We start from the raw sequence: 19,887 nt of genomic DNA on the forward strand, positions 1-19,887 counted from the left end.
GAATTTCCAACTTCTGGTCACCTAGGTTTTACGTGCCAAAACAAGTTTATTAGAATCAACCCCTGATCTTTACCAATTGAGCTGGGTGGGTTTATGTGCTGAGGAAACAAACTCACCCACACAGTCCTCACGTGACGGTGACAGCTCGTGTCCCAGTGGGCAGTCACACTGAAAGCTGCCCTCAGTGTTCACACAGGTGCCACCCCTACAAAGGAGAGGGTTACGTTCACATTCGTCAATGTCTGAAAGGTAAAAATGTGAGATCCATTAAAGAACTCTGAGGAAAAAATAAAAAAATATTCACGTGTACAGCATGGGAGAAAGAATCATTACTGGAGGTAAGTGTGACTCAAATGTAAGAGAGAGGCTTCACAGGAGATGGGATAACACTTGCCTCACTGTTTCTATCAGCAGTAGATAACTGATTCAAGTTCTAGCCTCAAAGATAGCGAGCTATCAAGGAATTTACTTGTATGAAATGAGTAGGCTCCCAAGAAGTAAAAATATTTGCTTTATATCATTCTGAGCTCCAGATATCATGTATTGCTGTCTATATCTCTAATCAAAGTGAAAGCAAAATCTTAGACTTATCACCTTCTACATCACGTGAGGTGAGTCCTATAGGTCGCAGAAAATGAAAGAGTGGGCTAAAGGGTGGGCAATGTCAAAGCAATTTGTAATAACACACAAATAAGGAAAATAACACAGGATTTGCATGACTGAATATAAATTTGGGATCACCACACAATGTCAGGCATTTTAAATGCATCCCTCCTGAGTAGTCAGTCTGTGCTGATTTCAGATTCTATGAATAAACAGAACCCAGTCTCAATATCTCACTGCCATTAAGGCGCCAAGAGGTTGGGGCTCCCCGAGAGCTATCTAGGAGGAGCAGACTTCCTGTCTGACATGTAAAGCTGTTCTCTCACTCTACAGCTCCTTGCCAAGCATGCTGTTAGCAATTCTGAGACAAGCCAAGGTCGAGCTAATGAGTCTGTGCCTGACTGGTTTCAAAACTGAGAGGAATAGCGATGCTGTGCTTACCCATGCAGTTCTTCATCATCATGAACCCACTTTCGTAGCCTTCGAAGCACTCACACTCAAAGCTGCCCGGCGTGTTGACACAGATCCCACTTCCACAGAGATCAGGAGAAATCCTGCACTCGTCGATGTCTAATTCATAGGGTTTAAGAGAAATAAAACAGAAAACAGAATGAGAAGAGAGGGTGTGAAAGAACAGAGATTTGGCCTTCCAAGGGAGCTGTTGGATAAACCAGTGGTTAGCAGCTCCAGGATAAGTCTTCAGGAGATCAGCTAGAGGGGAACAGGGCGTTAGGGGCATTCCTTTCCCCAACTGCCACAACTGTCACGGCCCACGGCGGGTGTTGCCTTTTTGCCTTTGAGAATTCTGGAATTGTGGATTTCTCTGTGTGGCTTCAAAAGGGTAACAGAAGGATGAACCAAGCAACGGCAGTTATGAGCCGAAAAAGGCAGGTTGGCAAACGAGGGAGCAGTGGACCCATCGAAGAAGTCCTGCACATGAGGTAGAGACCACGCTGGTACTGCCACACTAACCCACGCCCACCCTGGTGGGAGAACACGGGGGTTGCTGCCCCGAGCAGCGTGACCAGCCACAGAGGGACAGTCTCAGAGGCAGACGCAGCTAACTACCCGGGAGCCAGACGGTGCTCATATATGGCAGGGACATGGAATAAGAGCCAGTTTGTGATTTTTGTGTCACATTCAGACAGGAAGAGCCTACTGATCTACTTTTAGAAATACAAAGAAAGGAAAATGATGTGTTTGTCACTTTTTATATACTACAGTAAATAAGATTCTTCAAGAGCAGCGTTTATATTCTCAAAAACAGGATTCTCTGAGAACTCTCCATGCCTGTAACTAAGCTTTTTCAATAGAGAAGTCATGTCTATAAAATAGAAGTAAGAAAACATGACTTATTTAAATTTTTTTTGTCACAATGGGAAAAGCTTTTGCCAGCATCTGTTTATTTTGCTGAATTTCAATTTTTCAGCTTTTCTATCCACAGCATTTGTAAGTGGCTAACTTGTGTATGCTCTCTGGGGGCCTCAGCCGCTGCTTTCTCCGAGCTTTTGGTCTTTTTCTATTGATTTTTCCAATTGCAGGCCATACTGAAAAAACGTTAAGTACTTTCTTTTAAACAAAAATCTTAACAAAATTCATCGATTCAATTAAGCAGCTAACATGTGCATACTAATTCTCTTTTTATTTATCAGTATCTAGGAACTGGTGGTGAAAGGATAAGGTTGATAGCAGGGACAGATTTTGGCTGATGTGAAATGGTGAGAGCTGCAGTGTTGAGTGTGGATTCGGGAACCAGATGCCTGGGTACAAATCCTACTTTGCTGTCTTCCAGGTGGAGGGCCATGGGAAATCACTTAATTTCTCTGTGTCTCAACTTCCTTATCTGTAAAATGGGGAGTATAGTAGAACCCACCTCATAGGAGTAAGTGAATCCATACTTGTGAAGTGCTCAGAAGAGTTCTTGTCTCATAGAAAGTGCTGTATGTGTGTAAGCTATTCTCTAACAAGAATTGGTATTCTGGAGGAGGTGGCTTTTGAACTGGTCCTGGAATGGTGCATAGACATTCTAACTTTAACGATGTGGAATAAATTAAAAAGGCAAGAGATGAAATGCACAGGTAAAGAAAACTAATGTACCTCAGAGAACAGTAAGTTATAAAGTGTCTGGACTGTAGAAGCTGATAATTAGTGCAAGTACAGGTAGGATGGGTATGATTACTGAGGGCGCCAAACATGGAGAGGAGAAGACTGGCCTTAAATGCTGTGCAGAATGGCAGCTAACAGTGTCCCGCTGTCCTTTCCCAACATATCCCACAAGTATCTCTCTTACAGTTAAAGAAGGAGAGCTCCAGAGCCATTAAGTGATTTGGCTAATTTCACACCAAAAATAAGAAGTGGGGCAGAACTGAAAAAAAAACTGAGCTTCTTTATCCAGGTTTAGGGCCGCCTGAGTCAATCAACGGAAGTTGTTTTGTGAGAAGTTACATAATCTAAGCTCTGCTTTAGAATGATAAACCTGGTGGTTGTGGAAATGAAGGATCTGACTATGGAAAATTAATGGGTTGGAAGACGTTGGAAGATTCTGCAACGGAGTGGATACCATGACATGTTGCCCAGCTCTCCCTGCAAGAAGAAAGGACTCACTTGTCCTTCCCTTCAAGCTGTTGGGGCTGTTGCTGGCAGAAAGCCCTGAGATGTAAACTATTTTCAGGAAATGCCTTGGCTAAGAGGACCGCTTCTCCACAGCCACACCCCTTCTTGGGCAGATGTATGCAAAGATGGATGGATCACAAGGGTACATAAATTCCTAGCACTTTTGCCTCAACTCCAGACAATTCTAAACAGCCATCCCAGATCCAGAGCTCCCTGTGGGGTGGGCTGAGGACGACACTGCGACGGCGTCACAACCCAGCTTCTCCCCTGCCCATTTCTGCTTCCTTCCCCGCCCTCCTCTAGCTACTGCCTCCGAGGGCAATCCCTAACAAACTTCCTGCATGTTAACCTCCGCTCAGTCTGTGTCCTGAGCAGTCAAACCTGCATCTGCAATACTCCAGAAGAAATATTGTAAGTACTTGAAATAGTCATTTTGATGGGAGAATATACCTAATTTTCCACTGGTCCATCAGGAGAGGGAGATGTCAAAATTAAGTTTGAGGCTTCAATCCTGAGTGACATTCTATTATTAATACCTACAAGAATGTCCGTAGGCAGAGGAAGGAGGGGGTGGGACAAAGGGAGATAAAAACAAAGAGAAGCTGTCCAGACGGAAATTAGAAATGTGGGAGTGAAATTTAGGAAGAGTCGAGGGCTAGAGACAGCACCTAGGAGACAGCTCAACCGAGGCCATCCATGAAGTCGTGATGGCAGATGCAATTCTGAGAGACAGAATGCTGAGAGAGCAAAGGACCCTGGAAAAGGCTCAAGGGATGGAAAAATGCCAAAGGCAAGAAGAATTTGTAAAGAATAGAGAAGAAACATCATAGTTAAGGAAGGACCACCGAGACAGGGAAGTACCACGGAAATGAGAAGAAAATCAAGGCTGGGAATCTAGCCAGAGGTTGAGGAAAACATGAACAAGAGAAACTTTTTATTTTTTAACTTGACAAAAGTGTTTTGCAAAATTATGTGTACGTGCCTGAACGAGTGAGGGCAACAAAGTTACACGGAATTACAAAGAAAACAGCAAATTAAAAGAGAAGAATGAGAGGTACAAGTAGGAAAACAGGATGGTAGTTTGAGGGAAAAGAAGGGTTGAAGAGACATTCCGAACTTGTTTGTACATCTGGGCGGACGAACCAGTAAAGAGGGGAAGACGCTAGACAGAGACGAGTGAACCCTACCGGAGAAGGCCCTGGAGCAGGAGGACAGGAAGACAGTGAAAGCAGAGGCATTAACTGGAAAACAGAGGAAGACCATCACATCTCATTCTTGAAGCCAAAAGAGAATATGGGAGAAAAAGGAAATTTTATTACCAGAGAGGAGGACGTGTGAGAAGGTCCTGGCAATCAGATTTGGTCTCAACAAAGTAAAAAAGAGAACAAATAAGGATATGAGAGGGTTTGTGGGTCTGAAGAGGTTTAGAAGCGGTGCTGGGAGAAGTTCAGCAGGTGATGGAAAGAGGTGAACAGGCATGTGGCTAAATGGCTGTGAGGGCCTGATTGAAGGTGAAATCATAGATGTCAGCCCGCTCTTCTCAGACTCCCAGTCACATTCAGCAGCCCAGGGGGCAAACAATGGTGGGGGGGGTGTAGAAGTTGGGGATAGGCAGGGGAGCATAGCAGAAAGACAAGATAGCGGAATTTCAGAAGACAAGGTGGACAGTTCTGAAACACTCTGGGGAGAGTCTAGGCTGGGAAGGCTCATGAGTCCGGTGGTACCTTATGGAGTAGAGCAGAAAGGAGGCAAAAAAGATAACTCGTGGCGATCATGAAGAAGTAGCATGTGTGAGGGCAGGAGACAAGGGGAAATTCCAAAGAGAATACAAGTAAAGAGAGTTCTTAAAATAAGCTTTTGGAGATATAGTTCAAGTCTTTGGGATAATTTGTTATATTATCAAACAGAAAAAGTTGGAATTTCATATCCTTTCAAACTAAAGGGAATGCTTATGAATAAGGATATGAATGGTGACTGAAGCATAATTACTACGAAAACTGTTCACAGATAAAGACAATAAGTTCCAACTTCTTTATTACAAACTTTAAACATTTTAACAAATACTGTACCAAATGTATACAACTGTTGATTTAATAGCTGTGTTCGTTAGCACTCAGATATTCTGAAAATCATATTTTTACGTTGTTCCTGTAGATAAAAATAGCATTTTCATGTTGTTTTGCAGCTCTCACAACAAGTTTAGAGAAGTGGGTGAAGAGTAGGGAAAAGGAACCAAAAGAAAAATTTACATGTTCTAATGAGAGGATGGGCTTTTGAAGTCAGTAGTTTCAAAAGCAGAAGAAAGAGAGCTAGGGTGTAGCAAGGACAACAAAAATACCACCTTACCTGTGCAGTTTCTTTCCTCCATATCTAGAGCAAAGCCACTATTGCAACGGCACTTGAAACTTCCAATTGTATTTCTGCACTTCCCGTACGTGCACATCCCAGGAAAAGCTTTGCATTCATTGATATCTAAAAGCAGAATAGAGCTAGGATGTAGAGCTGGTTTGATCTAACAGAGTAGATCTCTCATCTTACGTTAAAAATCTACCATGATGGAAAATAATGTATCCAAATAAAAATGGGGGATATCAAAAATATCAATGATCACATTGATGCCACACAAAAAGTTTCAATTATGAAAAAGAGTCTGTATTCTTCATGAAGAGATCCTTTTATGTCTGACCATTTGTTTTGTAAAGTTTAGGGGGTGTCTAGAGAACTTTTTGCTCCACCAGGGCTGCATCTAGTCAGGCTGTGCTAAGAAAAGCAGAGTTGCAGCAGAAGGATGTAAGAAAAGCAAGATTAGCAGTCTGTTTTATATCTTTACTTCAATGCCATCTTACGGAGGTGATGTATACACTTGGGCTATAAAGTTGGCCACAAATTATGTTTAACAAAGAAAATAAAGTGGAAAGTCAAATGTTTAAAGCAAAACCAATTCCCATCTCAGAGAATGTGGAGGGTGAACTTGAGAGGGACGGACATGCCGCTCAGTTACCTTTGTAAAATGGCCTCCCAGTAAGAACGTCCCCTCTGTTAGCGAAGCCAGGCCCCCTGGGGCACAGGGTGTCATACTCCTTGGTGCCAGGTTTGGGGCACTCCTCACACTCGGTGCCCCAAGCTGCCCCAACCGCACAGCAACAGGCGTCCATGCGAAACTTCCCAGGAACAGGATGGATGCACTCGTCCTCATCCCACTTCAAATAACACTGCTCCATGCGGATGTCTACACGGAGAGTGAAATCACAGTCTCAGATTAAGTTGTAACACTCACTGAACACATACGTACCGGACATCTACTCGGTGCCTGGCATGACGTCAGGCCCTGGAGATAAGCAGTGAGTGAGAGACACAGTCCCTGACCTCCTGGAATGGACTCCATAATGACAGTCATCCAGAGAGAGCGAAGGTGGGATCTCCTTCAGTATTACTTAATTCTCACAAGACACCTTCAGGAAGAAAAGGTCCCCTTGCGACAAGGCTCCTTCACATCATCACCTATGATCCCTTTTTTATATGCTCATGTCAGAAAGAATAAAATAATTTTAGTGTCAGATTCTTCTTGTTTACTGAAGTGCTTAAAGTGGCTGGTGAGCAGCCCTGTCAAATCCAATTCATAAACAGTAAATGATCAACTATAATCTATTTGCCAATTTGGTACAACTATTAAAATAGCTTTACAAAGCAAAAAATACTATTGCAAAGTTTTTTTTTTCCTGCCAAATTTACCTTTTGCATCATGGTTTTTGCCATGGGTTATGTAAATCTGCCCTAATAAGAGGCCAAATTGTTTAATTGTTTAGTTGTCACATTTTCCCTTCAGTCTCGAAGCATACTTATGTTTCAGCATGCTAAGTTAGGACCTCAGAAAACCAATCAACAGTCACAAGTTAGAGTAAATTAGCACAATCCATAAATAACACATTTATCTGGTAGCCTATAGAGTTGTTCGTCAAACTGCAAATACTTGGCTGTTAAATTGCAAATATGGATAATGAGTTCAAAAGATTTTCCTTAATCAAGTAATATGTGTTATTTGATAAGAGTATTTCAAGATATTAAATAATTTCTTAAACCTGAATCTATTTAACAAAGGGAAAGAGATCCCTAATGGAATGTAAACATAAACAAATGTGCTATCTATTTTATTAGGTTGGTGCAAAAACAGTTGCCGTTTAAAGGTTAAAAATAATTGCAAAAACCGTAATTACTTTAGCACCAACCTAATACTTACTGTTAATACTGATTCTTCAATTTCTCAACCAAAAGTAACATCAACTTTAGCAACTCCCGTTAGCCTAGAGTAACACACATTTCCAAGTATTGTTGTAATTAAGAAGTCCTATTTTTAAAGAAAAAAATAACTGGTAAATTTTCACTTTGATTCTGTAGACTGAATATAGATATTCACAGTAAGTGATTTTACCTTCTGTATCTGCATTAACAACAACCAAAAAGCCACATTCTCTACCAGTGTGACGTGTGACAGTAATCCAGTGAATCTCATTAAGACAAGGCATTCGGGCTGGTCTCAACCTCATCCTACACTGTCACCAGGGAAGTAAGGATCTTAACAAGATCTGACGGTTTCATTTAAGTACAGGTAGCCTGAGAACTCTGGCTTGAGTCAAACTGTTTCTGAAGTCATTGAGGTAATTTGCTCAAGAAGCTATTCTGGGATTAGATGAAGGAAAAAAAAAGTACTTGGACTAAGTAGGTAACAAGTTATGATAGCCTGGCAGAGTAATGCTGTGTCTTTATTACTGAGATCCATATCAGTATTTACATCAGGAACTGTCAGCACACTGGCTACATATGACCTGTGAATGTTTTGATTGGCTTGCACAGAAATTAAAATAGGAATTTGGAAGCCTCTGGAATGGTACACGTGCTCCACAGTTTGTTGTGGACCCCACCACTCCTTATTAGCACCCCACACATTTACCTGCCTGGCTCCTGAAACCATGGGGTCCAGGACCCTTGATTTTGATCAATTCTATCAAAGCAGTTCACCTCTACTTTTGTTCTCAGAAAACTTTACATTGTCATATGCCAATCTCCTCTTGAAACTTTCTCATATTCCCCAGCCAAAATGAATTAATGTAGCATAATTCAAGTTGTGACAAAAACATTTAACCAAAGTGCAAAAAGGAAAAATCCAATATCTCCTTTTAGAATATTACAAAAGGTTTGATTCTGAGTGATGTTACTGGGAATTAATTTTGCTTAGTGATAATTTACAATCAATGATACAGCTTCATGTATAGCATCCTTTGGTTACTACTGAAGGCAACTTGATTTCATTAGTCACGTGAGCATATTGACACTGTCATCTTCAAAAGATACTTTACTTTGTTTTGAGTTTGGTAGATAATTTAACGATAAAAATCGGAAAAGAGTTTTTCATTATTCAGACTTTGGATATTATAATTTCTAAACAATTCCATATGATTTTACAGTCATACTTTATATCCAAATTTAAATGTTATCAAAGTTAACCTAAAATTAAATCTGTGTCAATTATAATAACTAAACTGTATGATTTTGCAAACATTTTTCTTACTACTAATTTTAAAAAACCACTGATATATACAAATCCTTAAAGATCTTTGAATATAACATTACCGTTGCTCATGCTTTGCCTACAAGCTTAAATTTAAAATACAAACCAATGTAAAGTTATTTTAAACACTTACTTGTTCCATAGTATATTGGGGGACAAAAATCCCTTAAGCAAATAAAAAATTGTTTAGGCACAATATAGAATTAATACAAGTTTCCTTTTCAATCATGAAACTCCAGTTTAGTCAAGCCCAACCCTGGTCAAGTGTAGGATCAACTAGGCATTTCTATAATATAATGTTAAAAGAAACAACTTCTTTATTTTAGATCTTTAGAAAATAAAGACTTAACAAAATTTAAACTCTAAACGTGGTCAAGGAAGAACAGGGATTAGTCAGTGTTTTCAAAAAGAAACAATATAACTTTGACCATGACTTTCGCCACTGTCGTCTATTTCGCCACTGTCGTCTAAGGGCACAGCTGCAATGGCTGGTAAATGTTAACATCAAACACTAGTCTCCAATTTTTCTTTCATATTCAAAATAAACACAGTTCTCTTATTCAATTGATTCCATGTGAAAGAATGAACCTGCCTAAAATATATGGTTAAAGAAATTTTAATTTTCGAGGTAAATTTTTGAGCAGTACCATACATACTGTATTATACAGAAACATTTCTTTCAAATACATCCACTTTAAAAATATCCATTAGTGATTTTCCCTCAAAATATCTCATTTAAAGCATTTCCAGATACAGACCTAATGGTTTTAGACTGGTCACTGCCCAAAGAATAAGAACAATTCATGGCTGGTTTCATGCATGAAATACACAAGGGCACGAATCTTACCCAAGCACACACGGCCAGTTCCATCCAACGTAAGGCCTTCAGGGCACTCACAGTGGAAAGATCCTTTGCTATTGACACAGCGTCCATTTGGACAAACGCCAGGAAACACCTCACACTCATTAACATCTGTAGGGAAATGAAGTAAGCAGAGGGATAATGACACTACAGATAGAAAAAGCAGGTGTAGTCTTACTTCCTGTATAGCATATTCAATTTGCAATACAATTTGAATTCTTACTTGAGTTAAGCAGAAATATTCCACAGCACAGCCACTGGTTTTCTTAGGCACCAGCTGGGAAAATTACCACAGCCTTGCCCTTCCATAAAACAGAGCCCAGACAAGCTCCTTTGTCAGCTCTTCTGGGCCCTAAAGGTTGTGGTGGCCTCGTGAAAATTTACACAACAGTATCAAGAGGAAAAATGGGAAACTAAGCTGTTTCCTAACAGTATTATTCTAAAGCATTTGTCGATTACACTGAGTATTTTTATTGAAATTTCAAGGGTTTGGAAGACGGTAACTATCTCCAAAGTGTGAGAGTGAATGCTAATTTTGCATATACTACAGGTTAGCTCTAAACTCTAACCTGTCATCCAAGAATACACTCTAAACACTAACCTGTCATTCAAGAATACACTCACCTTCACAAGTAACACCTTTGATCCTAGCAAATCCTCTTGGGCAAGCTGTATCTATGAGAACAATGGACACATTTTTACTTCATTAGAAAAGAAAACACCACTGTCTTAAGCTCAAGAAACAGTATAATGGAATCTAAATTGAACTAAGTAAAAACCACAAGCTGGGGTTTTGGAAGCCAAAGTCTCTGGGTGCCCTCTGTTGAATTCAGCGGAGCACAGGACACGCTGTGTTAACTACATCAGTGCTGACCCATATTGAGATTCTCATCATTTCCCCCACAATTCCTATTTGCTTTCACATTGCCAACCGAATTACAAATAAACAAATAAAAGCTTTAAAGGAAAGAAACATGTTCTACTGGGACCCACGCAAACAAGGACACTGGAGAATTTTGATAGCCTACCAGTGGCTAAGTTCTAGCTGATGCCCTTCCTTGGCTAAAGTATTCAGAAGATTTGCTTACAGTAAAAGGATAAACCAAATACATATGTCAAGAAATGAATACATTTCACTAGGAAAAAAACATTTGAGGGACAGTAATGATCTGACAGTCTTCCTCACTAGTGGAAAAGAGGCCTGGCTGAGGGAGCAGCTTTCCAACGAGAAAGCTGTGGTCAGGCTCCTACCTAGCTCGCACCGCTCACAGGGGCTCCCCCAGGCAGCTCCCAGCGTGGCACAGCATTCGGATTTCAGAGTGGCTCCGTTAATGTTCACCTCACAGCGGTTGTCCTGGATGTTGAGCCAACATGTCCCTTTCAGGCTGTCTGAGAAGGAACAGGAAAGGATGCGGAGCTCTCATCTTTTGTATACACCAACAGCAGTATTTATAGTATTAAAAACAGGATTAAAAAAAAATTTAGTAGTATATCCTTTGAACACATTACACGTAGGTGCCTCTAAGGATAGTATATTATATACATATAAATAATATATTCTGTTATATGTATCTCACATGATACGGTAATTAATACAATTATGTCTACTAGTATTTTAGGAGCAGCCAGCGTTGCCCAAGATTTTATGCTGGTACTTGGGTACTTTCAAATGCAGTGTATTACTGTAATGAGACCATTACTTGAGTGAAAAATACTTGTAAGATTTACCCTTTATGATAATTGCTTTGATATTTAAGATTTTATTAAACAAAATTGCTCAAATAATCTTCTCTCCTAAGTCCCTACCAAACCAACCACACACAATTTATGTTCTAATAGAGGGAAGCTAGTATTTCTCTAACTGAAGGTACTTGTTTGATGAATAATTTTAAGGAAAAAAAACCCTACAAGATAAAGAAGAAAATAAACATCACCTATAAAACCACCACTAAGACACACCAGGGTTAATAGTTGATGGTATTTTCTTTTGGGCGTTTCCCTATGCACTCATATATATAGTTTTATCTTTAGTTCAGAAAGTAACACATTCATGGTAAAGTATTTGAAGAAATAGCAAAGAACATATAAAGCTTTTCTGTAATTCAACTATCTAGCGATAACTGCTCCTAACAATTTTAGACTATGTCTCCACATAAGTTGAAGTTCCTCTTTAAATGACTGCTAAGTGATTGATTTTGAAGCAGGGACAAGGAATCCAGTCAAAGTTGACATGGGAAATACTAATTGGGTAAAATAAATCATTTATAAAGTTTTCCTTTTAGAACTGGGGCTCTCAGTTCAGCACACACATCACCAAGGCTCTTGTTAAAATGCAGATTCACACGTCTCCAGGTGTGCAGCCAGGAGTCTGCATTTGACCAGCTTCTCAGGTGGTTCCGATGCAGGTGACGTGTAAAACACAATATAACTAAATCTTAATAGCATACTGTGGCATATACACTTGGAAAACAATAAAGAAAAAGCATATCCCTACAGTATTTATTTTAAAACTCAATTAATAATATGGGCAGATAAAGTTTTACTGCTAAATTCAACAATAAAAACAAGATATAACGAGAAACACAGACAGGGAATTAAGATGAAACTGGCAGGCCCATGAAGGGAGAAGTTGTAATTTCTGATCCCCGGTGGAACACAGCAGTGGGTAAGAGGAAGTCACTTACAAACTGAGCCCTCTGGGACAGAGGGAAAAATGAAACAACTCTGTCCCTGACTGGAAAGAAAAAGTTACGGGGCAAGAATGTAGAAAAGAGATGGAGAGTCACTTTGCTTTTTACCGTTTTGAGATTCAGTTTGGGTCAAAATTGCATGCAAATGAAAAAGACTTGCTCCTCAGCATTTGTATCAAGCCAGGCGTTTTACAGGCTTAAACCTGTAAATTCTGTAGCACAGAAGTAACAGAGATGCTGGTGTAACGCTACTGTGTATTTAAATGATCCGGACTACTCTGTGTTTTAAGGACCCGGACTAATTACTGATTTATGATGTTGGCTGTAGTCATTTTAAGTAAGATATATTGTAACAGTACTTGCTAATATTTACTGAGGTAGCAACAAGCACCATTAAAGGCTTTCCATGTATCAGTTCATTTACTTGTTAAAACAAACCTGTAAGGTATGTACAATCTGCAGATGAGAAAACTGAGGCACACAGAGGACAACTTATGTATCCAAGGTTACCCAGCTAGTATAGTGTCAGCATCGAGAGTCAAACCTGTACAGTCTATTTCAGAGAACTCACTCTGTAACACGAAGCTTCTTCAGACTAGTTTTGTATTAACACTTAAAAGTCACAAAATCCATTGATACACCCTTACACACAGCCATCTCTCTCTCTCTGTGTTATTTGTGTGCATACACCCCCCCCACACCGACCCCCACCCCGTACACAATATAGATGTAGTTATTAATATACAGTCAGGGGTTAGTTGGGATCTGAAAGAAAAAGCAGGGTAAGCAAATTAGAGGTTACAGTAATAATCAAGAAGAGAAATAATGGTGGCTCAGACTGGAGGTTGCTGCTGGTAGTGGTGAGACGTAGTTCAAATGTGAACAAACTTCAAGTACAACCAACAGGATTTGCTGATGGATTCAATGTGGAGTTTGAGAGAAAGGCATCAAAGATGACTGCAAAGTTTTGGGGGTGTGAAACTAAAAGAATGGAGTTGTCATTTGTCAAGACAGAAATAATTCTAGGGGACACAGGTTCAAGCTGAAAGATAGGAATTTGGTTTTAGACATGTTAAGTTTGAAATGTTTATTAGAAATGTCTCCAAATGGAGAAACTGTGTAGACAGTTGGAAATACAAGCCTGAAATCAGTGGAGAGGTTGAAGATTGTATAGAGCATTAATTATGAACACAAAATAGACTCTAATAATTCCGATAACTATGTCAGTCACAAAGTGACAGCCATGCTAGAGCATCACATGAAAGGCGCACCCAGTGAACACCCAAATCAGGTAACTCCAGATACAGGGTGGGGTGTGACCACTGCATGGCTTTATGGGACTGCAGCTGGGTGCGCCATACCAAGTCTTGAGCATAAAATCAGAGCTCTCTGGGCAGCTCCTCACTCAGGCCTCAACTGAGGAGCTGACAGCCGCATCTGCACTCGTCCCAGATGGAGCGCGTGGCGCCTCGCCTCCTGGTGTCTCACCAGCCCTGCCCGATGCCCGATACTCCGCACCACAGCGCCTAGGGACTCTCGTTGAACACCGGACTCTCTCATCCTTCTTGCATAAGACTCTGTTTACCTTGCCGAACCCTATTACTTGCAAACTGTGTGACCCTCTTGTGTGAAACCGCTGTCAACTATTGGAGACTATCCTCTGGTCAGAGCCTTGGTTAACGCCCGTGGTAAACTGAGTCAATAGGACTAGATCCATGGCTTTATTCTAACAAAGTCTGACATTGTGGAGAGACACAAACGTGTGTGAGACTGCTACTTTGATAGACACATCCCGCTCACGACAAGGGTAAAGAGGGAAATTTGAGTCGATGTAGAGGCCATCTAAGCATGAATGCAGACAGGGAAGCCAAGGGGTTCAAAGACCAACCCGTGGTACACTTCAAGTTGGATAGCAGGAGGATAAGACAAGTTGGAAAGCAGGAGGAAAGCAGGAGGAAAGACTTACCAACGAAAACTGAAAATGGGCCAGAGAAGTGAAAGAAGAGGAGGCCAAAAGTGAAAAACCTCTGGAGCGGGGTGAATGATGACCTGTGCCGAATATGGCTAGTATAGGCTAAGCTGAGAACTAAGAATTGACCATTGGATTTGAGAACAGAGAGGTCACGGCCATGGTCATATATACATCCATGTAAATGGAGGACAGAACGCAGACCCACACCAAAGATGAGGGAAACTGGTCTGGATTATGCAGAGCCATTGGATGTGAGCAGTGTAATGCAGGAAGGATTAACCAAATTTACTCTTCCATTATATTTAATCATTTTCAACCAGAATACAATAGTCTTCACATGCAGTTTACAAAGCTGTTTAAGATTAACTTATATTTAGGAAGTTTACAGAATAGATTTAAATTCCTAAGTAGTCTTAATATCTAACTAACTCATATGTGTTCTCACTTAATTTTAAATTTGTAATCACATCAGGGAATTTTTATTCCATTCAAAATTTAGAGACTTGGACTCTCCGAAAGAGCAGTTGCAGCCTAATCACCAATAAGAGCCACTTAACAGTTCTATTTAAAAAATGCATAATTTCTCTTGCTCTCTATTTTACTGTTTATTTTCTTTTTAAAACTAGAATTCTGTCTTAAGTGAAAAAAGCAGATACAGTGCTGTACAAATTTTCAAAATATTAAGTAACTATCTTTCTGAGCAGCTTTAGGCTGGGATATACAAATTTGATCATAACGAATAAAAACACGTCACACGTTGGCTGAGAAAAATAAGGTGGTGTTTAGTTGCCCAATCTAAGGACTTGGGAATAAAAAGTCTTTGTCTTTTTTTTCATTAATAAATATAAGGGTAAAAGGCCAAAATAATAGAAGTGTTTATGATGAAGCCAAAACTAAGATATCTTTGATGCCCAAGTGGCATACAGATTTAGTTTTCTGAGACGTTAATTGACTAATGCTGAGTTCATTTCCTTTGCCTAATAAAATGACTCTATCTCAGTTGGAAATTGTGGCTTAGCAAAAAATACTTCTGCCTTACCAGATCCAATCCACATGCCTCTTCTCTCCACCATCCCCCAATCTGGAATTCTATAAGAAAAAAGTAACGCCCCAGGCAGATGGCAGTCTATTTCCTAATATGGAGAGCTGAGCAGGCCTCAAATTTCATCAGCTGTACCTCACTGGGAGATAAAGAGCTGGCATTTCTAAATGGAAGGTTTTCATTGATAACTTTGGATTTGGCCATTTGTTTTCATGTAACAAACGGATACTCTAGCATATCATATTATCAGCTAAATATTGATAATATCAGACATAATATTGAAAATACTAATTGTCTTTGACAAATATTAAACTGAAAATTCATACTGGCTAAGAGAACAAGAACTGCCATTTTTATGGCACTATGTAAAACTGAAATATCTTTCTATTTGGAAATCTACCTTTTGTTCACTTTAAAGGTGGATACTAGCTAACGATATGAACTGTCGTATGCCTAGCCACTGGAGCCACAGACACTAGAATCAAGGAAAAGAATTACTAGAATAGTTTCTTTTTTCCCCTTCGTGTTGAATTGTTTCTTATAGTAATAGATCAGATGATTTCATTTTATATATGTCCTATTGTCATTATCAATAACTGACCTTAAACATTTTGCTATATTAAAAGATGTTAGTTTAAAGTTTTGGAATTTTTTTCCCTTAGAGATTTCCAAAAGCAAGAAAATAGTTACCTTCTCTTCCTTGAAGCCCATACATTTACGGGAGAAATGAGAAAACAATAAATTCTTTCTATTTGTTTGAAGCTTAAAATCTTCAAATTCTTGTCCCTTTAACTGAGTCCAAATGCTATCACATTTTTGTTTACCACTGAAGGTTGTTTATGAAAAGTACACAGCAGGGATTTGATTGCATTGATGCCTAAGGCATTCTTAGAGTAACGAATATAAATATCTGTGTGGTATGGAAATACTTTAACTTACAGCACGATGTATCTACTTACACGAAAGGAACACTTCCTAGAAAATCACAAAATTTAAGAGCCTGTCCAGTTTATGCTATCATGTTTTACTCCTATTTTGATAATGAGAGAAAACAGGGAGAGTAATTATTAGCTTCCCGTCATCAGGTTCTGTTTTGACCCGCATTAAGGCCTGAGGTCTCTGCTTAGCTCTGAGTGAAACTGAAACGTGGGCTCCGTGTGTGCATCTTACCAATACAGATCAATCCAGTGGAGCTGAGTTTGCTGCCAGGAGAACATTCACAATTGAAAGATCCAAGGTTATTCCTGCAGGCCCCATTGACACAGGGGTTGCTTTCACATTCATTTATATCTACGATCCAGAAGGAAAAGATTCTGTTAGAACTGCCATGTGTTTTTGGAAAATATTATTCCAACAAGCCATGTTAAGCCAGAATGTCTGGTAAACTTGGCTCTTGTAATTTTAATATGGATCTATGAGGCATAAGTGAATGGGGAATGGAGATATGCATTTTACAGAGTGGATACACATATACACGCCTGGGGACACAGTAGGACTATAGGAATTAGCCTATTTGGAAGTGGTTTAGCATGTGAATCTTCACTGTCTTACTACAGGTTTACATGAATTGGATTAATTTTCCCCCATAACAAGATGTAATTGTCCTGTGGGAAATCTGAACTCTGATTCCATGGAAAGCAACATATTGCTAGGTGGGACATCCGGTGCACAAACAATGGTTGATTGTTTCTGTCATTTATGGCTCTGTGAGGTTTTGGAACAATTTAAAAAAGCCTATATTAGAGGCAAAATATCACCGTGCTGGCTTTAATTCCAAACTCCTGGATGCAAATCAGAAGCTAAGGGATGAAACTTGAATACCAGGTATAGCATTCTCCTCCAGTCCTTACCCACCTTCCACTCTGATTAGCCTGTTCACATTTATATGTTTGGTGTGGAGTTTTTAAAAGCACAACGGAATTTGGTAAAATCAAAAAGAGAAAAAAACTTTTAATTGCTTCAAATAGTCCTTTACTATCATTAATTTGATTTGAGTCCTAAATCAAATCAATACTATAATCAAAACAATTGCTGTTGATGGTCAGAAGTAAACAGAATTAGAGTATACCTATGTTCTCAAGTGGTGACTAACAAAAACGTCTAGCCAATAAACTTAAATAGCTTAACATGAGTTAATTAAAAATAAATACAAGTTTCAGCTAAAGTACTAAAAACAATATCAAAGGCTGACTTTTCGGTATAAATTCAACCACTCAATTTAAAGAAGAGGTACACAGATTTCTTTTTGTACTTGGTTAATTATCTGAAACACATCAACATACCTCAAGACATGTTTTTGTTGAACACTAAGGTTTCCAAGTTAACCAAAATACTTATTTTTTTTCTAAACACCTCTTTGAATTAAATATAAAATACTACATTGAGGAAAACATGCAAATAACTATAAGATTTCAATGCTTGCTCTTGAACGTCTTAAGTCAAATATAAACTAAACTGGTCCTGAAAAGGCAGGGCTCACTGTTGATTTTCAAATTAGTGGACTTGAAATGCAAATTTAAAAATCAATGTGGAAAACAGGTGTGTTCCTGCTTTGCCGCTTCAAAACTACTAAAGAAGCACCCAGGTATTAATGTAATTCTTGAAGTAGAAACTGTTTGAGGAAATATAAATACATTCTTCTTTCAGGTTGTTTGTAGCAAGAAAACCTCTTAAAAGAAAAATACAAGAGCAGGTTTTGTAAATATAGCACAGATTTGGAATGAGAAAATCTATTCAAGAGTACTGACATTCTTTCAGTAAAAACACAAAAGGAATCAGATATAGTCAGGAAGCAGATAACTAATCTGAGGACTATATATAATTCACCTATTAATTTCATCTGTAAGAAGCTCCCAAACCAAAAAAACGTCAATTATCATACATTTTCAAAATCCCTATTTTAAATTAAGCAGTTATGAACTCAAAAACTATAAACACATGCAATGACAGCTACAAATATCAACTGTTTAATTTTTCCTTAAATACAATGTTTTTATGTTATAAATGTCATGGAACCAGGAATTGAAACAGTTCACTGTACATTCCTGGAAATAAACTTCAAAGCACATCTGGTTTACATTTAACTAGTTATGTCACTGGAAACACAATCTAAACCACAGTGCTTGCTGTAAAAATTTTAACATTCACAGGCTCTCAGAACTCAAACAAAAAAAGTAAAATAAATTTTTTGTAACTTTAGTCTAAAATATCAGAGGAACTTTATTATTACTTCTATTTATTATATATCTAAAATAGCCTGTGGAAAACATGAATGACAAGCAAAATTAGTGAATATAGCAAATATATGCAGAGAAAGTTATAGTCTACAATGAATCTGCTAATAACTCCCTGTTATTTGACTGCTTCAGGCAGACAAATTTATTGTGTGAACTTGATGGTGGAAATAAGGAAGAGACCCAAGGGAAAAAAGAGATTCGTGGCCTTCATGTCTTTTTTTTTTTTTTTTTTTTTGCAAAACGTTTAATAAAATGCAAATAACAGTGGGAAGAAAATGTAGAAGTAAAAGTTATTTGGTTAGGTTTCTCATAATAAATCATTTTTATTTCCACCAATGTCGTAAGGCTAGAGCCAAAATATTTCTCTGTCATTTCTTGTGTTTGCATAACGTGAACTTCTTTCTTATGAATGGCAGATATGAAATATATTTCATATTAAAGAAAAGGCTCAGATTTATCAGGAACAATTACCCTTTGGACAAAATAAGTGAAGAGCACTGTTTCTAACCCCTGACTGTTGCCTGGTTTGGTATTAATGTGCTGTAATATTTATGTAATCATCCAACATTATACTATTAAACACCATTTGCCACTACTCTTCAATTGTTCATATAAGCAGGAGAGTCCCTGCCTTTTATTTATTCCTTGGTATGCCGGGTCTTAGTACCCTTCAACTCCATCTTACTTGTTAAAATGGAAGGAATTTGCTATAAACAACATTGACAATTTGACATACAAACCAAACTTGGACCAAACTAAATCAAAGACACCATCCGTTTAGTTCTCCACTACGTGTCTCTCTCACAATAGCACCGAAGGACACTGTCACTGAGGTCAGAGAGCCCGTCCTAATAGTCCTCAGCATCCCAGTTACATTAAGATATCTTAAGCTGGTCTTGCGTTCAAGTTTTTTAACATTTAACAGAAGCCTATCCTCCAACAGACAACACATAAAATGATAAAAGACAGTGGGAAGGAAAGTCGGGAATAAAGAACAAATTTATTAATAAACTCTTGACATCCCTCCTCCCACCCACCAAAATACTCCTGGAGGAAATATGGTTAGAGTACTTTCTTACAGAGTACGTTTCTCAGAGCAATTTTGAAAGGTGATTTTGGTGGGTGGGAGAAAAGGTGAAAGGGGGTGGGTGGGAGTGGGTGCTAGAAACTAAAGCCTCCGGGTGAATCCATTTGAGAAGCCTTAGCTAGTTTGAAAAGAGAGCGTTTATATCTTATGGAAGGACATCGCAAACTCTCCAGGGCAGCCTCCTGCTCGTCTACAGAGAAGATGGACTTTCAAGAA

General features: G+C 38.9%; 1 protein-coding gene across 1 annotated transcript in view; it reads right to left on the reverse strand.

Annotated features, from left to right (window-relative positions):
* The window catches only part of FBN2 (fibrillin 2), a 264,303-nt gene that overhangs the window by 72,467 nt on the left and 171,949 nt on the right, over positions 1–19,887 (reverse strand). Inside the window, exons 20-27 of the mRNA XM_033111165.1 lie at positions 16,519–16,638; positions 10,896–11,033; positions 10,269–10,319; positions 9,630–9,755; positions 6,218–6,445; positions 5,563–5,688; positions 1,045–1,173; positions 117–242 (exon numbers count right to left, since the gene is read on the reverse strand). Of these exons, the coding sequence (XP_032967056.1) occupies positions 117–242; positions 1,045–1,173; positions 5,563–5,688; positions 6,218–6,445; positions 9,630–9,755; positions 10,269–10,319; positions 10,896–11,033; positions 16,519–16,638 (1,044 nt within the window). The remainder of the gene's footprint in view (positions 1–116; positions 243–1,044; positions 1,174–5,562; positions 5,689–6,217; positions 6,446–9,629; positions 9,756–10,268; positions 10,320–10,895; positions 11,034–16,518; positions 16,639–19,887) is intronic.

The sequence above is a fragment of the Rhinolophus ferrumequinum genome, chromosome 7 (genome assembly GCF_004115265.2).
Source record: "Rhinolophus ferrumequinum isolate MPI-CBG mRhiFer1 chromosome 7, mRhiFer1_v1.p, whole genome shotgun sequence".
Lineage (NCBI taxonomy): Eukaryota > Metazoa > Chordata > Mammalia > Chiroptera > Rhinolophidae > Rhinolophus > Rhinolophus ferrumequinum.